The sequence below is a fragment of the Bactrocera latifrons genome, unplaced genomic scaffold (assembly GCF_001853355.1).
Source record: "Bactrocera latifrons isolate USDA-ARS-PBARC rearing strain unplaced genomic scaffold, ASM185335v1 scaffold_3, whole genome shotgun sequence".
NCBI lineage: Eukaryota > Metazoa > Arthropoda > Insecta > Diptera > Tephritidae > Bactrocera > Bactrocera latifrons.
Window position 1 is genome coordinate 3657291 of NW_017536629.1, and position 22880 is coordinate 3680170.

At 36.7% G+C, this 22880-nt stretch overlaps 4 protein-coding genes across 4 annotated transcripts in view; 1 reads left to right on the top strand and 3 right to left on the bottom strand.

The window, feature by feature from the left end:
* Positions 1–10097, bottom strand: part of LOC108970365 (protein single-minded) — a 47436-nt gene extending 37339 nt beyond the window's left edge. Inside the window, exons 1-2 of the mRNA XM_018935701.1 lie at positions 9735–10097; positions 9311–9559 (exon numbers count right to left, since the gene is read on the bottom strand). The gene's annotated coding sequence lies outside the window, so the exon portion shown is untranslated. The remainder of the gene's footprint in view (positions 1–9310; positions 9560–9734) is intronic.
* A 1642-nt stretch (positions 10098–11739) lies between these two features.
* Positions 11740–16429, bottom strand: LOC108970343 (DNA damage-binding protein 1). Its single transcript, XM_018935669.1, has 13 exons — positions 16222–16429; positions 15787–15935; positions 15465–15727; positions 15200–15405; positions 15055–15137; positions 14845–14998; positions 14528–14783; positions 14233–14464; positions 13819–14170; positions 12750–13754; positions 12495–12684; positions 12038–12434; positions 11740–11982 (listed from the first exon to the last, which is right to left on the bottom strand). Exons 1-13 carry the CDS (start codon positions 16280–16282, stop codon positions 11902–11904), a joined length of 3429 nt encoding a protein of 1142 aa, XP_018791214.1. The 5' UTR covers positions 16283–16429; the 3' UTR covers positions 11740–11901.
* Positions 16430–16929: 500 nt separating this feature from the next.
* On the top strand, positions 16930–21270 carry LOC108970496 (gametogenetin-binding protein 2-like). Its single transcript, XM_018935930.1, has 5 exons — positions 16930–17416; positions 18608–19174; positions 19266–19441; positions 19603–20683; positions 20924–21270. Exons 1-5 carry the CDS (start codon positions 17315–17317, stop codon positions 21131–21133), a joined length of 2136 nt encoding a protein of 711 aa, XP_018791475.1. The 5' UTR covers positions 16930–17314; the 3' UTR covers positions 21134–21270.
* LOC108970497 (mediator of RNA polymerase II transcription subunit 27) lies at positions 21271–22603 on the bottom strand. Its single transcript, XM_018935931.1, has 5 exons — positions 22284–22603; positions 21945–22214; positions 21796–21883; positions 21516–21731; positions 21271–21457 (listed from the first exon to the last, which is right to left on the bottom strand). The coding sequence occupies exons 1-5, from the start codon at positions 22451–22453 to the stop codon at positions 21320–21322; spliced, it is 882 nt and encodes a 293-aa protein (XP_018791476.1). The 5' UTR covers positions 22454–22603; the 3' UTR covers positions 21271–21319.
* Positions 22604–22880: the final 277 nt, after the last annotated feature.

The window sequence follows — 22880 nt, forward strand, 5'->3', positions numbered from 1 at the left end:
ATGCGTCCTCCAAGACTTGAATCGAAATGGGACTGTCCGCATAGACTTTAGACTTTACATATCCCTAAAGGAAAATGTGTAACGGTTTGATATCACACGATCTTGGTGACCAATCAATCGGCCCAAAGCGTTAAATTATCTGCTCAACGATGTGTTCTCTCAATAAATTCATTAATTGATGCGATATGAGGGAAGTGGCGCCTTCTTGTTGAAACCAAATGTCGCCGAGATCACGAGCTTCAATTTCATACATTAAACAGTCGGTTATCACGGGACGATAACGGCCGCCATTGACTATTACATTCTCACCGACATCATTTTTAACAAATAAGAACCGATGATTCCACCAAACCAAACAGTTGATTTTTCTGGATGAAATGGCAGTTTTTGAATCTCCTCAGATTGCTCTTCGTCCCAAGTGCAGCAATTTTGCTCGTTTACATACCCATTCAGTCTGAAATGGGCCTCATTGCTGAATTTCGAAATACGTCGGATATTTTTGGAACTTTCCAAACAATGGTGAACAAAAATAAGATGACAGCTTGACACGACTCACGCGTAATCTGTCAAAAAAAGGCTATAGAAGAAAGTACTACTTGGATCACCCTTTATGTGAATAAGTGTACAAAACATTACAGATTTTAAATTAAAATATCAACTTGCATCACGATGAGATAATAAAGAATAACAACACAATTACAAATAAGCCAACGCAAAGGTTTCGAATTTTCAAGAAAAGAAACTCCTGCAACCGATACCATTGATGAAGCATATCTATGTACATACATGGTACATATATACATATATGTATGTACATACATATATTCACTTGTTCCACTTCGGTATAGCCCCGCTTATTTAGTTATTTGTATTCATTAACAGCGCAGAGGCTGCATCATTGTCATGTTGATAACAACTTGTTTTGCGGGGAGAATGTGTGAAATTCTATGCGCGAGTCCCAAATCCAGTGGGCGATATGTCATGGCAAATTCTATTGAAGCTTCGACAATGTGGCAAGAAAAAACAAGCAACATAACAATAGCTGACACATTAAACAAGGAGCAGAAGAAGAAGAAAATTGAAATAAAAATGAAAATAAAAAGTGCAGCGCGTTCGAAATTGAAATACGAAGCTTGTCAACGGCACAAGTGCGCAGTCGTGAAGATGCGAGCCAGATTTTCAAAGAAACGCAAGCACAAAGAAAAGAAAAAAGCGACTGCAACAAAATTGCAGACGAACTGCGCCGAGGTACGAGTGCGCAGAGCAATAAAAAACTATTATACGCACAAGCAAATCAACTAAATGCAGCTAATAGGTTTTTTTTAAATCTAAGTAAATACACATATTGGCGCACAAACACACACACCTCCGCATGCGTACGAAAAATATGCAGATATGTTGTATGTATGTATGTGTGTATTTGGGTAATTGTCACTTGGGGCGTTAATGGGCTGTAGCTGACGTTTTTCAAAATGTAAATTGCCCATACCTAATTTGCATATTTTAAATTTATGTAGAAAGAGGGAAAATATTATACTACTCTCGTACATAATAAAATTAAGTATCTGTAAATAATTTTCGCCAAACAAACTGAAGCCAGAGGCTACATGCGCACATATATATGTTTGTATATAGTGCAGTTAATACGTATGCAATTCATACATACATACATTGATATGCATGTAAAAATGCTATAAAGTGTACAGAGATTTCCTACAGACAGCTGTACATATGTATATACATTGGAGTAGCTCCACGAGTCCAAGGGCACATGCGATTATTTACTATTATGCTTCCAAGAASTATTGTGGGCAATGGAGCAAAGCAGCTCCAGCACCTACAAACACACACACCTACAACCAGCATACAGTTTACATGCCAGATGAGGTATTTAGTACGGCTGGTCGCGCTGCTAAATGACGATATAGAGAGGCGACAACTGTAATAACAATAACAAAAACTGTGACATCGGTGAAACTCATCAAATTCACATTTCAACCGAAAACAAAAACACTTCTGCAACTTACGACAACTTACAACGCACACACCCCACATACATACATACATATAGTGTCAGCAAAGCCAATACTTTCGTGAAATTATCCGCATATGTTCGCTTATTAGCACAACGAATGCTGCATGCAGACTCCAGCGCTCCAAGAAAAATGTTAACCAAATGGATCAACTGGTCAGCCAACTGTTTCACAAACCGATTGCCGCACCCGCACCAGCCTCGACTACCAATACACGGCGATTCCCGCGCTGCCTGAAGTGGTTGTCGAGTTCGGCTATTCGTTTAGTTATTCCGAAAACTAGCGCAAAATTAGCATGTATGACAAATTGATTGGTAACTAGCGACAACAAGTACAACAACAAGGGCGATTAACGAGCCATACAACTGCAGCGAAAAGCAGCATTAATGCAAGAAGGAAAGTCAAATTAAAACTTGACAGCTGTCGAAGAAGAAGTTGTGTATGGAAATATGTGTGCGCTTCGACTGTGTTACAGTGATTTGGTAAATAAAATATTCATTTAGATCATATTTGTATACTTGTATAATATTATTTTAAGTTTACATATAAGAAGTCTCTACAAAAATTGAAGTATTAATGTTCAGCAGGCTTAAGGGGTTCCATGTATTTACGGGTTTCAAAAAATCTATTTTTTTCTGTCTTATTAAATTCTACAACACCACTAGAATATTGTCCTAAATTTTTAAGTTTTCAGGTTGATCCGAGTAATTGCTTCGGAGATATAACCTTGAGAACTTGTGCGCTCGACACTGCTAGGTTAAGAGCGCCGTCTTTAAACTCGTTTTTCTCGAAATTGTGTATTTGAAGTCGGTTAGATCTCGCTAACCGACTTCACACCGACTCAATCGATTTTCATGAAATTTTACACAGGTCTTTGATTTTGAATTCTTGAAGACTTGGATGAAGTATTTTTTCGGTTAAAACTATTTGAAAAAAAGTGTCGCGAAATTTTCAATGAAAATTTCATTTTTTTTTTTTGGTAAAAATATCTGCCAAAAATCCAATTTTTAGAATTTTTTCCTTCGTCAAGGTTCTAGGTCAAGGCTTTGACTAAAATACGTATTTATTCACTTTAGATGCTAGTGTAAGGAGTTATCCTGCCAACGTGGACGCTCTTTTTTTCCGAGGAGTCACCGGAAATGGCATCGCAATGGCCGAGTTTAAAGTATTTTTTCACAAAAATTTCAGAAATTCTTTGTTAATAGTGTATGTTTGTAACAATAAGAAATTCTAATAAAATATATTAACTTCTTTGTGAGAAAAAACATTTTTGAAAAATGGCTGTTTTTTACCCGAAGAAGCCGATGTAACCTCTTAACTTTCTTATACCCGTAAAACGTGTTAAGAATTATTTTTATAGTCTCAGAACATGTAGCTGTAATCTGTGAAGTCTAGAAATACTGGGGGAATTTGTGATGACGCCATTCCTTGTTCCTAAAATGGGTAAAATCGGGTCAATACTTCTCCCAGCCGTAGCTGAGAGCTTACCCGAAGAGCCTGGAGAATCGATTCGGCGCCGTTCGCAGCAACTCGGACTAAAGTATGGAACGATGCGCATTTTACGTCAAGGTCTTCAATTGGAAGTGTACAAAATAAAACTTGTGTAAGAACTGCAGCCGATCGACCCTCCCAAACGACATCGCCTTGCTCTGTGGGTTCTTGAAAAGTTTCAAAAAGATCCGACATTTTCGAGCCAAATTTTGTTCAGCGATGAAACCCATTCAATGAGCATGTAAGCAAGCAAATTTACCGCATTTGGGATGAARAGCATCTAGTAAAAACAATGTTTGGTTGTTTTGTGGGCCGGTGGAAACATCGATTCATATCTTTTCAAAAATGATGCCGATGAGAACGTAAGCGTCAATGGTGACCGTTATCGCACCATGTTAATAGACTATTTAAGGCCTGAAATTGAAGTTCCTGATCTCGGCGACATTTTTTGTCAACAAGACGCGGTCATTAGACAGAGATAATCTTCCTTTACGATTCAATATACTTACTCGACTTCAAATATTCAAGTAATTCTCTCAAAATCGATTTTTGTATATTCACGAAGGGATATAAATATTTATGATTTAAAGAGGCTATATAAAAGAGAAAATTTTTCCACATGCCGCTCTCTTTAACCTAAGATTTATTAAAAAGGTGTGGACATGAATAAAGGATACCGCACAGGATATATTTGTATCCAACACAATGATTTCTAAAAATAGCCATGGCGAGAACAAACCCACTGTGCGACAACAGGATATTGTTCCAGTTGTTGTAACGCATGTGTAATCGCACCGGACCGTACATCATGCGCACAAACACACACATGTATATATAGTTTGATATATTATTGTAGGTGCCAAAACAGCTTGCTGAAGTTATACTTGCATGATATTGTGTTCAAAGGTTACACGCGCTTTGGTACATCAGAAATTTCACGCTCAATCAGAGACGTAATTGAGCCGCTAAGGCAAACGTTGTCGCAGCTTACGCTAAACAGGACGAAACAGAAATGCATGCAGAGTGAATGGTGCACATATAAATATACATATGCATGTGTGTATGTAGAATTCAAAAGTCAAACTTCCGTTCATAATATATTTAGTGGGCAGTCAAGCATTAAGTCGGGAGTAGAAAAAACTACTTTTCAGGCAAAACTTAGACGAAAGGGAAATGCTGCTGAAGATTTTAATATATGTATGAATTTGTATTCCTTATTGGGGAAATGTATGTATATAGATATATTTATGTTCTGATAAATTCTTTAAGTGTCGCCACTGCTGCTGTCAATAAAACTGCTATGTCATGCCGTATGTATATTTGTCTTTATTTATATTCTATTTTATGCATTTATATGTAGATGTATTTCGAACGCCCCCCTCCGCATTCTCAAAAGTGTACTAATTTGATGCCTCTATTGAAATTATTCACACCTAAAGCACCTTAATAATTACATACAAATGTCTATATGTATAGCATAGCAAGCTGTCTTAACACTACCACTGCTCCCTCAAACTGTGCCGCTTGCCTCTGCAGCTTTTTTTTCTGCCGCCCATCAATACTTAGACTCATCATTCGTGTCAGTGACATTTAATTTATGCGCAGGCGCGTTCTGCACGTTAAATGCACTTTTTTTTATATTTTTTAGCCTTTTTACACTACTTCACGCCTCTCAAATAGTACTCAGCGGTCTCGTCGAATCGTCAACAAGCCAAAAGGAAATTTTAAAATACAAAATTGAAAAACATTTGCAAAAGAAAATTCGGTATCAGCAAGTTTCGATCGCCAACTAAAATTAAGAAAAGATATGTGAATTCTCGAAAAAGAAAAAAATTGTTATCCTGTGGCGAATCGAACGTGTCATACTAAAATTTAGGCGGTTTTATGCATACATCGTTGTCTGTATGTATTTGTAGCGCTTTAACTCGCAACTATTTGCCTAAAACGCGTACAGCCACATCACTTGTGTCGGTTCACAGTACACAATTACTTATATATTCGCACCGAAATCAGTAGAATAATTTCAAAGAACAAATCGTCGTGGCATTCTTTGTCTGGATCACGTGCAACGACAGTATCGAATCACTTCGATCAACAGCGTGGAAACTTACCAGCAACTGTGTGGCACGTACGTCAGTAGCAAGGACATTTCACTGCTTCAGGATAAATAAAAACAACAAGAAAATAGAAACACACTCACACACATATGTACATGAGGCGGCATCACCACCAATTCGTTGGTGAAGTTGTAAGCAACTATAAGAAATAACTCAAATAATCAAACATCAGTTCGATGCGTAGTTGCTATTTGATGCTGTCCTGTGCGATCTACAAATCGACACACACATGCATATGTTTGTATGTATAAGCACGCGCTGCACTTCCCTCAATCGCTGCACAACGCAAACAAACTATGAACTATCACATATCAGCACACACATCAACTGACCCGCATTCTGATATTCTTCAATGTTTTCGTAAATTGTTGTTGCTATGCTCGTATGTCCTTTTCACTGTCTTACGCGTCTATCAGATTTTTTATATTGCAAGATAGTGGATGTCAGCGCTTATAGCCGCCTTTATTTGCAACAATCTGAAGAAAAGGGGGTAGCCAAGTGATCGCCAAGAATTTTGACATGTGAATTATTCCTAAACCGGCCGCATAAGATACGTGGCGCAAGATATGAAGAAAGAAATTTGCTGATGATAAGATATCATGTATGGGAAATTAAATTTTTGTGAAAACTTGCATGTGTGTTTTTTTAATATATAATATTAAAAAGGACATACATACATACATATGTTCGTATAAGTGATATGATAAAAAGAAGAGACTGATATGCTCACTATATAAAAATGTCGTTTAAGGAGATGTTTATGCTTGTTTGACAGACTTTTTTTATTTTTAACATTTCAGAGGCTCGTTCAGAAAAGCTAATCCCTCAATTCCCGGTTTAATTATGAAGATTATTCCACACACGGAATATCCAATCGAACATTTTTTACATATATGTATACCATTGGAAAATTCAATGAAAACATATAAAGGGTGGTCCATTTTAAGGTTCTCTACTTTTTTAAAGAAAAAACCCAGAAGCTTCAAATTAAATTGAAAATGTTTTTTATCATTCGAAAGAAAATTCTTTGACGTTTATTTTTTGAAGATCATCTCTTTCAAATGTTATCCACGGCTAGGTCTCAGATGTTCCATCCGTTGAGTCCAATTTTCGATGACTCGTTCGAGCCTCACGTCTATCTCCAAGGTTAGAATCGAAGCGGGATTGTTCGGATAGAATTTAGACTTCACATATCCCCATAGAGAGAAGTGTGATATCACACAATTTTTGTGACCAATCGACCGGCAAAAAACGTGAAATTGTCATCGTGCTCATCGAAGAGTTTTCTTAATAAATCCATTGATTGATGCAATGTGGGGAAAGTGGCGCCATCTTGTTGAAATCAAATGTCGCTAAGATCAGTTTCGATTTTCCAATTTAGGCATGAAATGGTCCGTTATCTTGGCGCGTCTCCATTGACGATTGCGTTCTCACTTTTTGAAGAAGTATGAACCGATGATTCCACCAGAAACCACACCAATCCGTTGTTTTGCTGGATGAAATGGCAGCTCTTGAATCACTTCAGGTTGCTCTGAAGGTGAAAAATACGACAGTTTCGATTGTTTACATACCCATTGAGTCAGAAATGAACCGTTGAAAAAAAGTTGGCTCGAAAACATCGGATCTTCTTGGAACTTTTCAAGAGCCTATAGAGCAAAGCGATATCGCTTAGGAAGGTCGAGCGGCTTCAGTTCTTGCACAAGCGACTCTACGTGGTCTTCGTGTACACTGCGTGTTGGACGTGGTCTATTCGGTCGAATATTATCCAATAATATTATGGGTGAAGAGGTGAGCAAGGGCAAGCCGAAATATCTCCTCATGAAACAAACAGTCGTCGCACTCCGTCCTGCTATATGGTGTAGAGGCCTGGACGATGACAGCAACTGATGAATTAACGTTGCGAGTTTTCGAGATACAAGTTCTGCGAAAGATTTACGGTCATTTGCGCGTTGGCCACGGCGAATATCGCATTCGATGGAACGATGAGCTGTATGAGATATATGACGGCATTGACATAGTTCAGCGAATTAAAAGACAGCAGGTACGCTGGATAGGTCATCTTATCCGAATGGACGAAAACACAACAGCTCTGAAAGTATTTGACGCTGTACACGCCGGGGGAAGCAGAGGAAGAGGAAGACTTCTACTCCGTTGGAAGGACCAGGTGGAGAAGGACCTGGCTACGCTTGGAATATCCAATTGGCGCCACGTAGCGAAAAGAAGAAACGACTGGCGCGCTGTTGTTAACTCGGATGTAATCGCGTAAGAGGTGTCTACGCCAATTAAGAAGAAAGCGGTTGCGAATAGGACGCTCATTAGGCCGATTATGTTGAACTTAAGTTGAGCGAAGCGCGCAAAATACATTCCTTTCAGAACGTTAATTATCATAATAAAATTGAACGATTTGTAAACGTTGTTTAGACGTAAGTCTTTCCATGATGAAATGTCAAGCAATACTGAACAAAAATAATATGACAGCTTGACACAACTCACGCGTAATTTGTCAAAAAGCAGGTTATTGAAAAAGTATCTTTACTTGTATCATCCGTTAGATGTCTTACAAACTAACTGATCGAACCGAAGTTAATGTTTTGTCTTATTTTATAAATTTTTTAATTTGGTGAAAACGACTCGCACTTTAAACGTATTTTTTTCGAAATTCTATAAAAAAACTTCTCCGAAACTGCTGACACCACCTTCTTAGATATATTTTTCAGTTAATTTATTGAAGGGATTTGTGACGAAGGCTTTTTGTGCTACCCCTAGTGTAAATTTTTTCTCAGAAACAACTTTTTTGGGAAAGCTGCTCAAAAATCAATATTTTATTAGAACTTCTATTATTACCTGCATTCGCCTATAGCAATTGTAAAGTTTTATGGATTTTGGATTTGAGATAATTGTAAGCAGAAAATTCTTCTTAACCGCCAGATAAGTTTTTAATGGGTCCGCCTGGAGATCGGCTACGGTATCAAGGGAATCCAAAATGTTTCCATAAGAATCGCAAATTATTAAATTACAAAAATTTCTTTAAATGTATATTTTCTTATATGAGTTATTGAATCAAATGCGTCTTCGAAAAAATTCTCAAAGAATGCGTTTTTCTGACCTGCAAAGGGATAAAACCCCTTTAACAGAAATGATTGAATTGAGCTCTGATTTCTCATACTCATTTCTCAACATTCCGATAACAACCGTATGTCTGTACTTTTAGAAAGATTTCCGTCCTTTCCAGTAATTGGATAACTAAAGACCTTCAACGGTCTTAAAGCCCAATTAGTGTCTAGTGCATATTTCAGCTATCTCTTCGAAGATCATGCAGGGCCATGTTAGGAATCTACGAAAAGGTTTTAGTGCTCTATCTTCATCCTCATTTCCTTCATTATTTCTGTCGACATTTATCTCTAGTTTAGTAATTTTCTTCTTAAAGCAAGCAAAAACGGAAATAAACGGAAGTAATAACTTATAATTTAAGCCACCTCGAAAAATGTATAACAAAATAGTTTAAAAGTATGTATATTCTGAGCATTAAGGCAAGAACACGCCTATTATTCTTCTGCGTTTTTTCGAAACCAATATCAAACAAATTCTAAACATATGTCTGGTACCACAAATCCCGTCGGCTAGTGAGTGCATGAAAACGCCCATGCAACCGACTCACTCAGTACTCACCTTCGTGAAATATCCGTTTTGTCGCCGCTAACTACACAGTTTTCTATCAGAAATTGTTCTTGGTCCTTTGCAATGTAGAAGAATATTCCCGAACGTGGTCGAAACAAAATCAGATAACTGTATCAGTTAACAACAAATTGGTGGATATAGCCACACATAATACGCCAACACGTATGCACTTAGAAAATTTATTTATTTATTTTATTTTCAAAACTTTCACAAACACAATGAAGCACTGTTGCAAAGAAGCTGCGATAGGTTCAAGAGTAAAAGTTGTAAAATTAAGAATTATTTTTATTATAAATCAATTTTTTTTTTCAATAATAATGTGAAAGTACACAAAGACAATTGTAGAGCGAGTTAACTAATCAAAACGTCAAAATAGCTACCGGGCATTTGATTGGCTGCCAATTTAAATACATACCAGTATATATGGCCTTATGTATTATGTGTGTATACTTAAGTATAGCAAAAATTTATTAAATATGCATTTTTACACTGTTATTAATTGTTAGGCAAACTTTGCTGGCGCAGACGGCACTTTTGTTTTGTGTATGCTTTTTATTGTAATATAATATTTAACATATGTATGTGCATGTTGTTTAACAAGCGCCACGTTTCGTTAACAAATCTAATCGCACGTTTATTTTGTTGATCGGCAAACGCGTTTCATAACTCAACTACCAATACACTGGCACAACAAGAAGAAAAAATTCACAAGACGGACACAAGATAAGAAAAGCTTAACGGTTAGTGAGTGTGCGACTGGAGTGGCGAAACACGCTTGGATGCTGGAATCGGAATGAATGAAAGCTGAGACTGAACTTCACCACAAATGGACCTCATCCAAATAATCAGAGCCCACAGCAAGACGCAGGCAGCAGGCAGCACAGCCTATACGCTCAGACAGGCGGCGGAAACGTGCCGAAGTGTTGGCAATGCGCGGCAGAGAGTTACAGCAAACAGCCGAATTGGATAACAGCAACAAAGCAAACACAAGCAGCACAACAGCAAAAACAATGAGCAGTGATAACAATAGCAATACATATGTACGAATGTATGTAAATATTCCAATAGCATGCAGGAAGATCAAGCACGAAGCGGGCCCACGAAATAGGCGAAGCAGCGCGGTGGGATTGGTGCGTGCGCACAATGGCGGCCGGGCGAAGCGTCGACCCATAAAACATACACCAACAAGCAATACAATTACACGGGAGTGTACGTGTGCATAGCCGCATTGGCGAGTGTGAGTACACACACCTACAGCATTGATTGAGGGTGGCGAACATTGACGCTGCCGCTGCTGCTGCGAATGCTGTCGCAGCTGTTGGATGTTTGGAACGAAATCATACTGAAATATCGCTTTGGAAGTGCAAGCGATGAACGCTTTGATGTTTGCGTTGACGCTGGCGGTGGGGGTTGTTAGCGCACTTCACGCGTCACGAATATTGGTGTGCGTTTGTTGTAGAGACCCTTCAAGAATGTGGTGCGTTGTTGTAATTACAAGATGGTTTTATGTGATGTACTTATGGACTGGTTACAAATAAACTAGAACTTTTTATAGCCTGAATTTTGTATGTATATTAAGTTTTCCAGGAAGTTTTTAACACACAGAAGGAAACATCGGTAACTCATTGAAATATATAAATTTAAGGATTATCAGCATGAGAAGCTGAATCCATTTGATCGTGACCGTCCGTATATACGCGAACTAGTCCCTGAGTTTATGAGTTATCAATTTCAATTTTTACTCACAACCTTTTCTCCTCAAAAAGGTGCTCATTTGTCGGAGCAGCTGAATTCATTTCACTAAAAGATATAGCTGCGAAAAAAACTCATCGATCAAAGTCACGTCCTTAGATGGATTTTTTTTTTTTATATGATAACTTCACAAATTTTGCATAGAATATTGTCCGATGAAACAGTATAATCTCCGAACCTATTGTTCAAATCGGACTATTATAGCACATATCTGTCATACTTGAACAATCAGTTGTATGACAGATATGTGCTATAATAGTCCGATTTGAACAATATGTTCGGAGATTATACTGTTCCTCGGATCAAGTTCTTTGGCCGTCATTCTTCAGTCTTCCGCCGAGGTGCTGAGGAAAGAAGATTACGAATCTTTTATTTGTTCAAATTCAAATACTAATTTAATACAGCTTGAAGGAGACATTCAATTCATTCTTTTGACTCATAGTTAAGCCATTTCAACGGCTCTAGACTGACCTAACCTCTGATCTAACAAACAGGGTTACCCTTGTTTCACCATTAATAACAGTCATACTTTCACTTTCAAAATAATTCTTACTGAATATGATTGTGGTTTTTGTATTTTTATTTACTTTCACTCTACGCTACCAAATGTTTGCAATTTAGATACAAAAATATTAAATAACGGTAGGCAAGTAAATTAAATCTAATAATTTAAGTATTAATTTTAACGATCGTGTACAAGTAATATTTATTTATCCTTAATATTGGTTAAACAATTAATCAATCAATCATTTCTCGAAATCTATTTGCATCGATAAGGATATTAGGACATTGCATAGCAGAAAAATCAAACTAAAATTAAAAGGCGCACTTCAGTGCATTCTGGTGAGGTCCTCGACAATTTTAATGACATCATCGACATCAGCCTCCTTCTTTTCCCCGTTTAGTGTAAGCTATTAAACAAAAGAATAAATGATTTGAAACATTAATAATTCAAATTCACCTTACCTCCAAGCCCATAACGGTTTCCTTCATTTTATCCCTACCCAAATCAAGGAAACTTTCAATTAAATCGCCATCAATGAAATTCTCACACGGCTCCGTTTTCTGTGTCGTTTGATAACTTCTATAATAAGAGTGATCTATTTTTCCAACCGATTTAATTGTATTTGTTAAACGTTCCTCAAGGCTATGTAAGAAATCATAGAAATCTTGCGGTATTTGCGTAACAATACCAATGGCACCATTCACGGAACCATAGAGCACACAACCCATATTGGGTGTTGTACGTTCACCAACGTTTTGCATTACCAAGGAACCGTGACGGAACACATTTACGACATCGCCCAAATGAAAGCGCGCAACTTCTGGCAATAACTGTCGCTCCTCATCCGTCGTGGCGGCACTAGAACATAAGTTACAAAATATTTCAGACTGCTAATAAATGTTTTGTTAAGAAAATTACCTGTCTTTTTGACAAACGAAAAGATTGCCATAAGTCTCCGAACCCAAAAATGTGTCGTCATCCAAGATTTCGACAGCCCTCATCCACTTAGGGTCGCAATCACGTGAAATCTCCACGAAAATACCTTCCATCTGTTTATGCTGCAACAAAGTCATCGAACGCATCAGATCACCAACCAAAATAAAGTCACCTGTATGAGTGTGTGATAAAATTGAAATCTATTTGGTCCATATCTGTCAAGCTAGTTTCTATCACCTTTGGCCTTTAGGTACAATACAGAAATGTTATTCTGAATATTACATTCCATACGCAACTCCTTTTCATTGGTCCATTCATAAAGTCGCACAAAACTGTTTATCCCCGCCAACACTTTGCCGTTAAACTCCACCAGGGAGTTACATGAACCATCGATTTTCGTTTCAGCCACTTGAGTTAGTTTGTTTTCGTTGTAGTGGAAGATAATTATGCGACCAATTTTAGGTTCTGGATCATCTGCATAGATTAGCGCGGTGGATACGACATAATACGTATTCGGATCATCACCAAGTTTAGCGGACATCAGTGAAATTATGCTTTCCGATGGCATAAATTGATGCGCATGTAAAACTTCGAAAGTATTCTGGTCGATTATTAGCAAATTGTTTATTTCCAATTCTTGACCAACTTCAGCATTTGTAGTTGCAGCACTGCCGCCACCCGGTTTAGGTATAATGTTCGAAGCGTAGGTTATATTCTGTGCTTGAGTCGAGGCACTCGGCCTCGTGGGTTTGGGACCACCACGACCTTGAACATCAACACGTAGCGTTGCCACGCCAAAGGTTTGTGAACTTTCTTGATACGCAATGCGTCGTGGACCCTCACCCAATGGCACAGTACGAATATGCAACTTTTGTATTTCGTCGATGGTGCCTAAAATCACCGAATTTTTTGTGGCCAAAGCCAAACTGTCTGGGTACGACTGCGCATTCAGTGAGCACATATGATTTACTTCCTTCAAATTGACATTTGAAAATACCAATTTATGATTAGACGAATAAATAACCGTGGGACGATCCGAGCAGGCAAATACATTAGTTGTGGCAAATGATTTAAAAGTTCGCAAGGTAGTTGGTTGTGTACCCAAAGTAACTTTTTTCTTCTCACTTAGACGCCCATCCAATCGATTCAATATGAAATAGAACATCGAACCATCGCCAAGCGCACAAAGCAAATAATGTATGCCCTCAAATGTAGTCATCAGAATGGAACGTGGTATAATTTCTAAATGTGGGAAGATATTGGTAAATGCAAATTGAAAATTTAGTAATTGATACTGTATATTTACCACCAAATAATTTCTCAGTATACATGGTTTCCAGTTTTGGCAGTGATAGAATCACAACGGATATATCTGTCCACAATCCTATTGAGACAAGGTCTGCTTTGTTTTTACCCTCTTCTAATGGGGTAATATCTAAACAAGCGACTTCATATTCTAGAGCTCTGTGTGATTTTTCTGCCAAGCAGCAATTTTCAATTTCAATGTAGTATACATTGCATGCTGAAGCAACAACAATTTGTGATGAATTACACGATACTACTCCAATACGTTTACCATCTGGCGGCTGCCATTCACCTACTAAGGATTTGGTGCTACTTTTAACTAGGCGAACAGTAAGTGGAGTTACTTGTATAATCTTTAAAGGAAAAAATCGATTGCAATAATTTGTTTTAATATTTATTTTGTTTTCCTTCTTACCTGATCATAATCAACATTTGAGCAATGGAAAGTCTGTTGATCACTAATAAAGCCTGGTATATCAGTTTCTTCAACCTCCTCTCCAGTTAGAGTCAAAATTCGAGTATGACCCACAAATGCCAGAACTAATGTGTTTTCAAAGACACTTTCGTCTATACCCACTTTAAGCGACCACATACCTTTTATTCCAGGCAAATCAATGCAGGCATGCTCTTGAATACCAATACCAATTCTACAACAAAAGAATTTAGTATTAGTTATCTGTTACTATGACTGCCGATTACAACAAACTAACCGTATAATACGGAGTGAGCCATCTTTAAAACTGCCGGAGCATGTTATTATTTGTCCTTGACCTTGTCGATCCAAATCTACAACACCTAAATCAAGTATAGGTGCCAAACTGGTAAAGTTCTCCATGGGTATAACGTAGGAACCATTCTCGTTGGGCGTTGTACTTAAACGGACAAGTTGAGAGTCGCCATGTTTTGATCCAATGAATAGAAAGCCGTTATCCAAATACGTTATGCATTCAGGTATGGAAATTTCACCTGTTATCAATATATTATTATAAAATAATAATCCTAAAGATATGTGCCTCTATTTAGTTACCTAGCAATTCCACTTTTATTTCTTTGACTGATACTCCGCCTTTACCATTGTCGATGGTCTCTAAGAAAAGCATAAATAACTGTCCATACATGTTTCCTAGCAAATACCGTTGACCTTTGCTATCCACGCGCGCATAGCAGTTAATGGTGCTTTGCTAGCGAATAAAATTAGATTCATAAGCAATTCCGAATAAGTATACATATAGCTTACTTTAAATGTAGAAGGAGCTACAGCATGGTAACTATTTCCATCATGGTATACGATCGATTCACGGCCAATAACGATAGCCCCACCTACAAAATTTGTTTGTATATTATTTTTAAATCTACGGATAAATTCAAAATTAAAATCTTACCCAATGGTGTTGGTACTGGTATCAACATTGTGGCTTCTGTCTCTACATTGTCTTGTTTCCAGGCAATTTTCATAAACTCTTTGTCTCGTAAATTAATCTCATGTGTCTTCACATGCCGTCCATCTACATCTTTATGTATAACAATAATTGTGGGATTAATGCAACCGTATAGAAACTCGACATCATAAACATTTAACTCGTCCATTCTAAAATACAGTATAAAACAGTTTGTAAGAGATCACATTAAGTTTTCTTAAATACACACCTTAAATTAGTCGCCTTCAATTCGCTTGTCTCTTTATCCAAGGGTATAATAGTGAACAGACCCATGTAAAGGCACATACCAATAACTCGCGCCTTTGGATCAATGACAGCGATGACACCGCCTTCAGTAGGTATGCTTACTTGATCGGATACATTACCATGAGCCTTTGTTACCACACTAATTTGGTCACCGATCATTCGGCATTCCAGTATCATAACATTGTAACGAAAAGTAAGTATAAAAAGTAGATCCTTCTTACTATCCTATAACAATAATGTATTTATGTATATATTTAAGTTAAATTTCAACTAATATAACAAACCTGTGGACGGAAGTGGCGCATGACACATATTTGACCATTAATATTTACTTCTTTTAATGGCCGCAATCCTTCCGGCGTAACTAAATCAATTTCTAACTGGCTGTTTCGGGCAATGATTAAATTTAAATCAGTTGGCGATGTAAAGTTACCTGAAACATAAAAAATATTTATAAATAACCTTAGACAAAAAATAAATGTGTTGTTGTTTTTAAAACACGCCGGTTAACCATCACTGCCCAAAAAGCATGGCAAGCTAGGCGGGAGCAACAAAATATAATTTGCCAAGCAACTAGTTTACTTTCTTTAAACAGAGATCAACTGTTAACAGTAGTAAATAAAAAAGTGAGGTAATAAATTTTAGTTAAATTCCCGCAGACGCGATGCGGTAAATACCTCGCCGAGGTCATAAAATTTGTCCACACTTAACTAACTTACCGGTCACGCAGCTTACAACTGCTGTCGGCTTTTGTGCCGTAACCACATAATGGTGTGACATTTCCTCTGCTATATATTACCGATTTCTTCAATTCTTTTCAAAAACTAAAAAATTATAATTTTCGTCTATAAAGGACAATTTTACCCGAACAAACCGTCAAATCTCACTTTTCGCCTTTTTTTGGATATGCTAATTACAACTCTGTCTTCGAAAGATTCAGCAAAAACACAGTGTTACCAGGTGCACGTTAAAATCAAGAATGACTTAAAGGGACAAATAGTTGAGACTGCTTGTTAAAATAATAATTTTTTAATATATTTTAAGAACCAGAGGTTCATTTTTTCTAGTAATGTTATGAGCACGTGAAATAAATATATGCATGGCATAACAAAAATATGTTTCATTACATATACATTATGTAACAAAATGCATAATGATAGTAATCTAATTTAATTATTATAATAAAAATTATGAATTAATTAGTATATTGCTAATTAATTATATTATTACAGATAAAATTTTATTTGTTTCAATTCTAAATGTTCCAAAGCTCACAATAGTAATTAGTGTTGTAACCAATCTCATTATCTTAGAACTCAGCTACTTCCAAATTCAACTCTGCTTTAATACTGTACTGATATCAATAAACTACTTTCAAAAGATATTTAATTGGGTTTATTAAATAAATGGAAATTTTTCTTAATTTTGAATAAATTTACATTTTATTGTGCCTTAATGTATTGTTAAACAAGGTGAAACTAATATAAAAAAGAATATATTTCAGTTCTAAATTAATATGGGAATAGGGCTCACTTGTCAAAGCTACTAAGTTGTGCAACAGTGCTGATGGAACCATTCCAGTGTGGTACTACGTGTTTGACAATTTCTCATATAATTTCTCGTTGTCTCGTTGTTACGAAGAATTTATTATTGTTCATCGTAGTTATTAAATAAATCCTTATATTTTATTCCAAAGTGCTGATAATTGTACAACAATTAAGCAATAAAAATATTTTAAGCGTTTGTGCTTGGGCGAATTGGTATTATTGAGGCTTATTTTGCGTGTAGCTTGGTTGTCTGAAGGCTAGAAATATGGCTAAGCTGACGGATGTATACCGTGCTGAGGATGTGATCGACGTTGGTTACAGACAAATCCCAGTAGTTACAGGCTCGGCCGATGATTCCTCCTTAATGGTGAGTTATGTCGTTTTGTCAACATTGATAAATTGCACTACATACAATCACAAATATTTGTTGAAAAGTAGATTTGGGTTTTAATTAGAGGTAGATATTTAGCTAAATACATTTTTTTGAATACTTCCCCAAAGGAAAACATCGACTACATTTGTATAATGTATGTAGTTTACATGACCATGTAGCAAGAGCTGTGGAGAAAGTGTATGTATAGTAAAAGTGTGTACACACATTAACCAGCTGATTGCTAACCATTGAACCTGTTGATACATCCGAAGTTGATTAGTGATAAATTGAAAAATGTTGATTGACAGGGTGTATTTTGGAATTATAACTTTTAAGAATTTTATTTAATTCAAACTCTTACCATCCGCATTAACTTCATAACAGCTATATGTATCTCCAAATTATGGAAAAATTTGGATTCTTTAGTGCGATAGCTACCATTCTTTGATTTTTATATACATACACACCCATATGTAAGTAGGTTTGAACGAGCGGTAGTTGGACTAAAAACAGGTTCAACGCCAAATATATATACATACACATGTATTTTATCAACATCTCGATGCAGTCGTACTGCTAACACCACGACAGGGGATTGATTGGTTTAGTGTGCATAACTTGCTTAATGAATGGCAGCTTTGGACGCATTCCACACTCACCCCCCGTAGAGTTTTCGAGATATTTGATGTATATATACATATGTATAGTTTCTCTTTTATTGCTATTACAATTATAATTATGATAATATAAATGTGTATTATAACATCAAATGCAATGCATCTTCATATTTGATTTATGGTAGAATAAGTGCCAAATTTCTAACCTAATTCACAAAAAGGCGTGCATAAGCATAACTGTTTATTTATCTTTTTTAATGTGTTCTGCTCTTATCGATACATACATATATAAGCTTAGATGAGATACGAAAAGAGCTCCACATATTTGCTATTTGTGAATTTAGGTCGGTAGGTGCATCCTAAACTACAAACCTATAAATTCAAATTAATTAAAAGATTTTTTCCCATCTTATTGACCCATATTTACCTATGGTATATTCATCTTAATTATTCAACATTAACTGTACTATAAATTTTTAGTTATCTACAAGTAAATATAACAAGCTTCAATCAAACAATAATAACTTATTATATATTATAACATATATAATTCCGTCAATGTTTTTAGATGTTAATGGATTTGAGTAACAAAGGCCTCTGCATAGATAGTCCGCAAATTCGTGGGAGAGAGCTTGAAATATTCACGCGAAAGTTTAAACTTTTATCAGCTGATGAACTAAAATTGTCGCTTGAAATAGATAGTGTCACATTCGTGTCCTTATTAAATCAATGTGTGCCATGTGTGGGTTGTCGGCGTCGCGTTGAACGTTTATTCTATCAACTAACGCTTTCAGGATATCCCACTCTAGATCCATTGATACTAAGGGATACGTGCGTTCTTACAGTGCGTGAAGAACTTATGTGGTCACCGCAAGCTTTAGGGACATTGCTCTATCGGCATCATGAGGTACTTAGTGATTTACTGGATAATAAATTGCGGAATAAAACTCGTTGCGCCCTACATTCATTGGATGCTTTTCGCACCAGACCTTTTTCGGAAGTTTGGCGGGAAATGTGGTTTTCAATGAAGTATAATTGTCGAGACAGATTGTCTACCATCGAAACCACGGAACTACACGAAGTACTCGAGAACTATTTGAAAAAACACAAATTCTGTCAGGGATGTCGTAATAAGGTATGTAACAAGATTTTAAATTTGAATTTATTATTTATTGTTTTTTTGCATTCTTTATATAACTTTTAATATTTTATTCTTGATTGTACAGATCGAAAAGGCATACCAAATACTCGTAAACGAAACGACTTGTAAAGAAGGATTCGACGCGGCTTTGTATGCGAATATTAGGAAACCCCAATCCGAGAAGCACATTAAGATTATTACGAAAAAAGTTGATTTCCTCGACGCTCTTATAAGGCGCGCCGAACCTGAAGTTAATGGCAGGTAAATTAAGATTAAAACTTTTCAAAATTGCGAATTCTCACTTAAAATAAAGATATGCAAACACAATGGTTACACTATACATAAGATCATCAGTGTATTGCCGTGAATTCATGCAAATAATACTGAAAATCCGGCAATTAATTACCATTCTTTTCATGCAGTTATTCAAAACAGCGAGAACGTCATGCGAAAACGCTTGAAATTGCTCAAGAAGAAGTGTTAACCTGCGTGGGTATGATAATGTATGAGAGGCTTCGTCGTATTTATGTTAGTCTACGCGAAGAAGAGCGGGCCTGCCAAGTGCTGGCGGCAGTTGCCGTTCATGCGTTAAGCCGCAGTTTTGACATGGCGGTGGAACGTAAACAAGGTATCAGTAATTTAGAATTGCTGTATCAGGAAATGAGTCGCGCTGAAAAAGCGAAAGAATTGAGGCGGGAACAGAAAAAACTGAAAAAGAAGTTGAAGAAAATTGAAAAGAAGGAAAAGTTATGTCGAAAATCTCTGAAATCAGCGGCTGATAATGCTGATTCTGATGCAGCGCAAGCAGATGTAGAAGAAGAAGAAGAAGACAAAGATGATGTAGACTTGGAGATGGTGGATGAGGCGGTGGATTTATCCGAGGAATTGGACGAAGAATTAAATAAATTAGTAGATATTATGGATAAATCCTTGCGCACCGAGGAAAAAGAGGAATCTACTATATCTGACAAACCTCATCTTGTAACGGCTTCGTTATCTAAGTCACCCGCTCAAAAGAAACGTAAGCAAAAGAAACCAAAAAAGCACAAACAACCTATTCAGCAATCGAATGGCAGCAAAAAGAAAGAAATATCGCAACAACAACAGCAAAGAGTGCCTACTGTAGAACAATCGCTTTCAGCAAATGGCAGTCACTTCGGCAGCTGTTGCGACATCGATGCCAATGAATCTATGGCCAAATGTGATGTTTGCTTAACTCCACAGGACCACTGTCCATGCGAGAACGACGTACGAGACTCCGGTTATGGTAGTGAGTTATTAACACCTGATAATTCGCCAATTAATAGTGTGCCCAGCACCCCTGAGGGTTCTGAAGTATCTTGCTCCGACGGTTTTTGTAACCATGAAAATGGACAGTACATGACTTTGGAAGAGGAACATGACGTCCACATGTACGATTTGGGAAATAGCTATATGTGGGGAGATAGTTCCTTAAACCAAAAATATGGTTCTTCGAACTGGCTTAGCTTGCAGCAAATGCTGGTACGTACCGTTAAAATGTACTAAATAATTTGAAAGAGATATACATATACAAATGTATAATTTTTGGAATAAATACTATCAATTAACTTTAAATACTTATATAATTCTTCAAATTAATTTATTTTTTCGAAAATCAATGAGACCACCTTACATTTCCGACAATTTAACGCCTATATTTTCTACAATTGTAGCTTTTTTCCTTTTTTATATCTAATCTGAAATGTTTTCTTATACCTACAGGATAACTTCGATGAATATGATGATGACGAAGACAACTGTTACATTCCTCAAGAAGTGGTTCTGGAGTATCAATGTCAGCGAGAAAAAGTGGAACAGCAACGCAGGGAGTTGCGCGAAACGTTAAAGGAAAATTTTGCGCGTTTATGTAACCAACATAAAAATAGCAAGAAACGGATCCTACTGCCTCGAGCAGGACCAGCTTGCATCTAATTAGCGCAATGATTAGTTACGGAACCTAAAGCAGTCCTTAATAATGCACAGTGTATTGTAACTCTTGAATGACTACGTACATGTTTTGCATTATTATTATTGTTTCTGCAAATATATATTGAAATTATTTAAACCTATATAGATATTTTAATTTTTTATTCATTCTTGGACTTAGTATCTAAAAAATCAACAGTTGCGGCACTCCTCGTGAAATGGTTCAAGTGTACGCAAATCACGCCAAGTTGGTGGCAGCCCATTCGAGACGAATTTTCCACATCTTTTACAAGCCTCCAAAAACAACTTACTGTAACTGTGTAGCCAAGTCTGAAAATTAGTTACATCGGTTAATTAGTTTTGAAATTAGTCGATTGAAGGAAATTACCATATAGCTTTTTATGGCCAAGTCGGGTAGTGTGGGCGAGAAGAAGTGCAACATTGCAATATGGGTATGCTCTTGAACTTTTCGGAAGACTTCATAACGCGATTCAGCCCATAAATCGTCTGGGTCAAGTGTTTCGTCGAATCCCTTAACTGTAACCCATTCAATAAGCACACCCTTGCACACGATCGCAGCTTTGAGCACTCGACTTATTGTAACCTGTATTACGAAATGACATTTCGAATAGATTTTTCATTCCCAGAGACTTACAGAAATTACTCACAATCACAACAACATTGGAACCAAAAGGTCGACACACTTGATAGCTTGTAAGTGGTAGGTTTATTTCGCTCAGTAACTTGTCTGTATGACTGCAAAACAGTTTTTTTCCTCAGAATTTGAATGGAGTATAATATTATTGTGCATACTTACTCCGGATCGAAATTATTACACGATGTAAATGGTATACGTACACGTTTTTGGGAACAATATACGTATGACCGTCTAAGATTGTTTTGATTCAAATTGTTAAAAGCCAAAAAACTATGGTCATGCACTTTGTCAATCCATTTGTAACTGTTCACCAGTTGCGAATATAATGCCTGCCGCTCAGGCGCTGTCTCTTGCGCAAGGTAAGTAGTTTGACCAAGGCAGTACGGTGTTTGTGGAGCTTGTAAGCCATTAATTAAACTTTCAACTTCCCTGTTCAAACATGATCAATTAAATTTAAAAATGGGAAACTTACTAGGAGACTAAATTTTGTCATTTTACCTCAGTTGAGCATTCATGTTATTAAAATTCTCCTGAAACTTTAGGAGAAACTTTGTTCGACTGTCTTCAGCCAATTCGGCGTTCGTTCCATCAGCCAATTGCTCAAAGCATTGGCGAACGCTTGAACGCAGTGATCTCACTGCGCCCAGCGTGGAATTAAGTTTCTCCATTCTTTCCAGATTTAGGCTTAATATGCACAAATTTTTTTAATTAGTTTATATTCTTACACTTTTTGTTAAACTCAATTTCTTATTAATTTGCCTGGAATGCTGTTATAAATAAATAATGCCGAGGATGTCAAATCACAAATGATGTCGGAAAAAACAGACCAACAGGGTGGCGTTGTACTCCGAAAGAAAATTTCTTTCACTAGTATTCATCTTAAAAACGATTAATTCATATTACTATATAAAAATATTATAAAAATGTAGGAAAAAACGTTATTTTACAAAAAATTCTTGTGTGACAGAATTAGTGTGTTTACAAAAGTTATAAATTGATTGTTTTTTGAAATAAATAAAATTTTATAAAAGTGGCACGATTTCGAAGTTAGCATGAACTTTCCATAAGATGTCGCTAATAGAAAGCAGAGAACGT

Excerpts from the sequence above, each read along its gene's own strand:
- LOC108970343 (XM_018935669.1), bottom strand. The coding sequence starts at position 16,282 with ATGTCACACCATTATGTGGTTACGGCACAAAAGCCGACAGCAGTTGTA. Across the intron at positions 14,465-14,527 it reads GGCTCACTCCGTATTATACG|AATTGGTATTGGTATTCAAG; the intron begins GTTAGTTTGTTG and ends CTTTTGTTGTAG. Across the intron at positions 11,983-12,037 it reads AAACCGTTATGGGCTTGGAG|CTTACACTAAACGGGGAAAA; the intron begins GTAAGGTGAATT and ends TTTGTTTAATAG.
- LOC108970497 (XM_018935931.1), bottom strand. The coding sequence starts at position 22,453 with ATGGAGAAACTTAATTCCACGCTGGGCGCAGTGAGATCACTGCGTTCA. Across the intron at positions 21,732-21,795 it reads GTTCCAATGTTGTTGTGATT|GTTACAATAAGTCGAGTGCT; the intron begins GTGAGTAATTTC and ends TTCGTAATACAG. Across the intron at positions 21,458-21,515 it reads TGGCCATAAAAAGCTATATG|ACTTGGCTACACAGTTACAG; the intron begins GTAATTTCCTTC and ends ACTAATTTTCAG.
- LOC108970496 (XM_018935930.1), top strand. The coding sequence starts at position 17,315 with ATGGCTAAGCTGACGGATGTATACCGTGCTGAGGATGTGATCGACGTT. Across the intron at positions 19,175-19,265 it reads GTCAGGGATGTCGTAATAAG|ATCGAAAAGGCATACCAAAT; the intron begins GTATGTAACAAG and ends TTGATTGTACAG. Across the intron at positions 20,684-20,923 it reads TTAGCTTGCAGCAAATGCTG|GATAACTTCGATGAATATGA; the intron begins GTACGTACCGTT and ends TTATACCTACAG.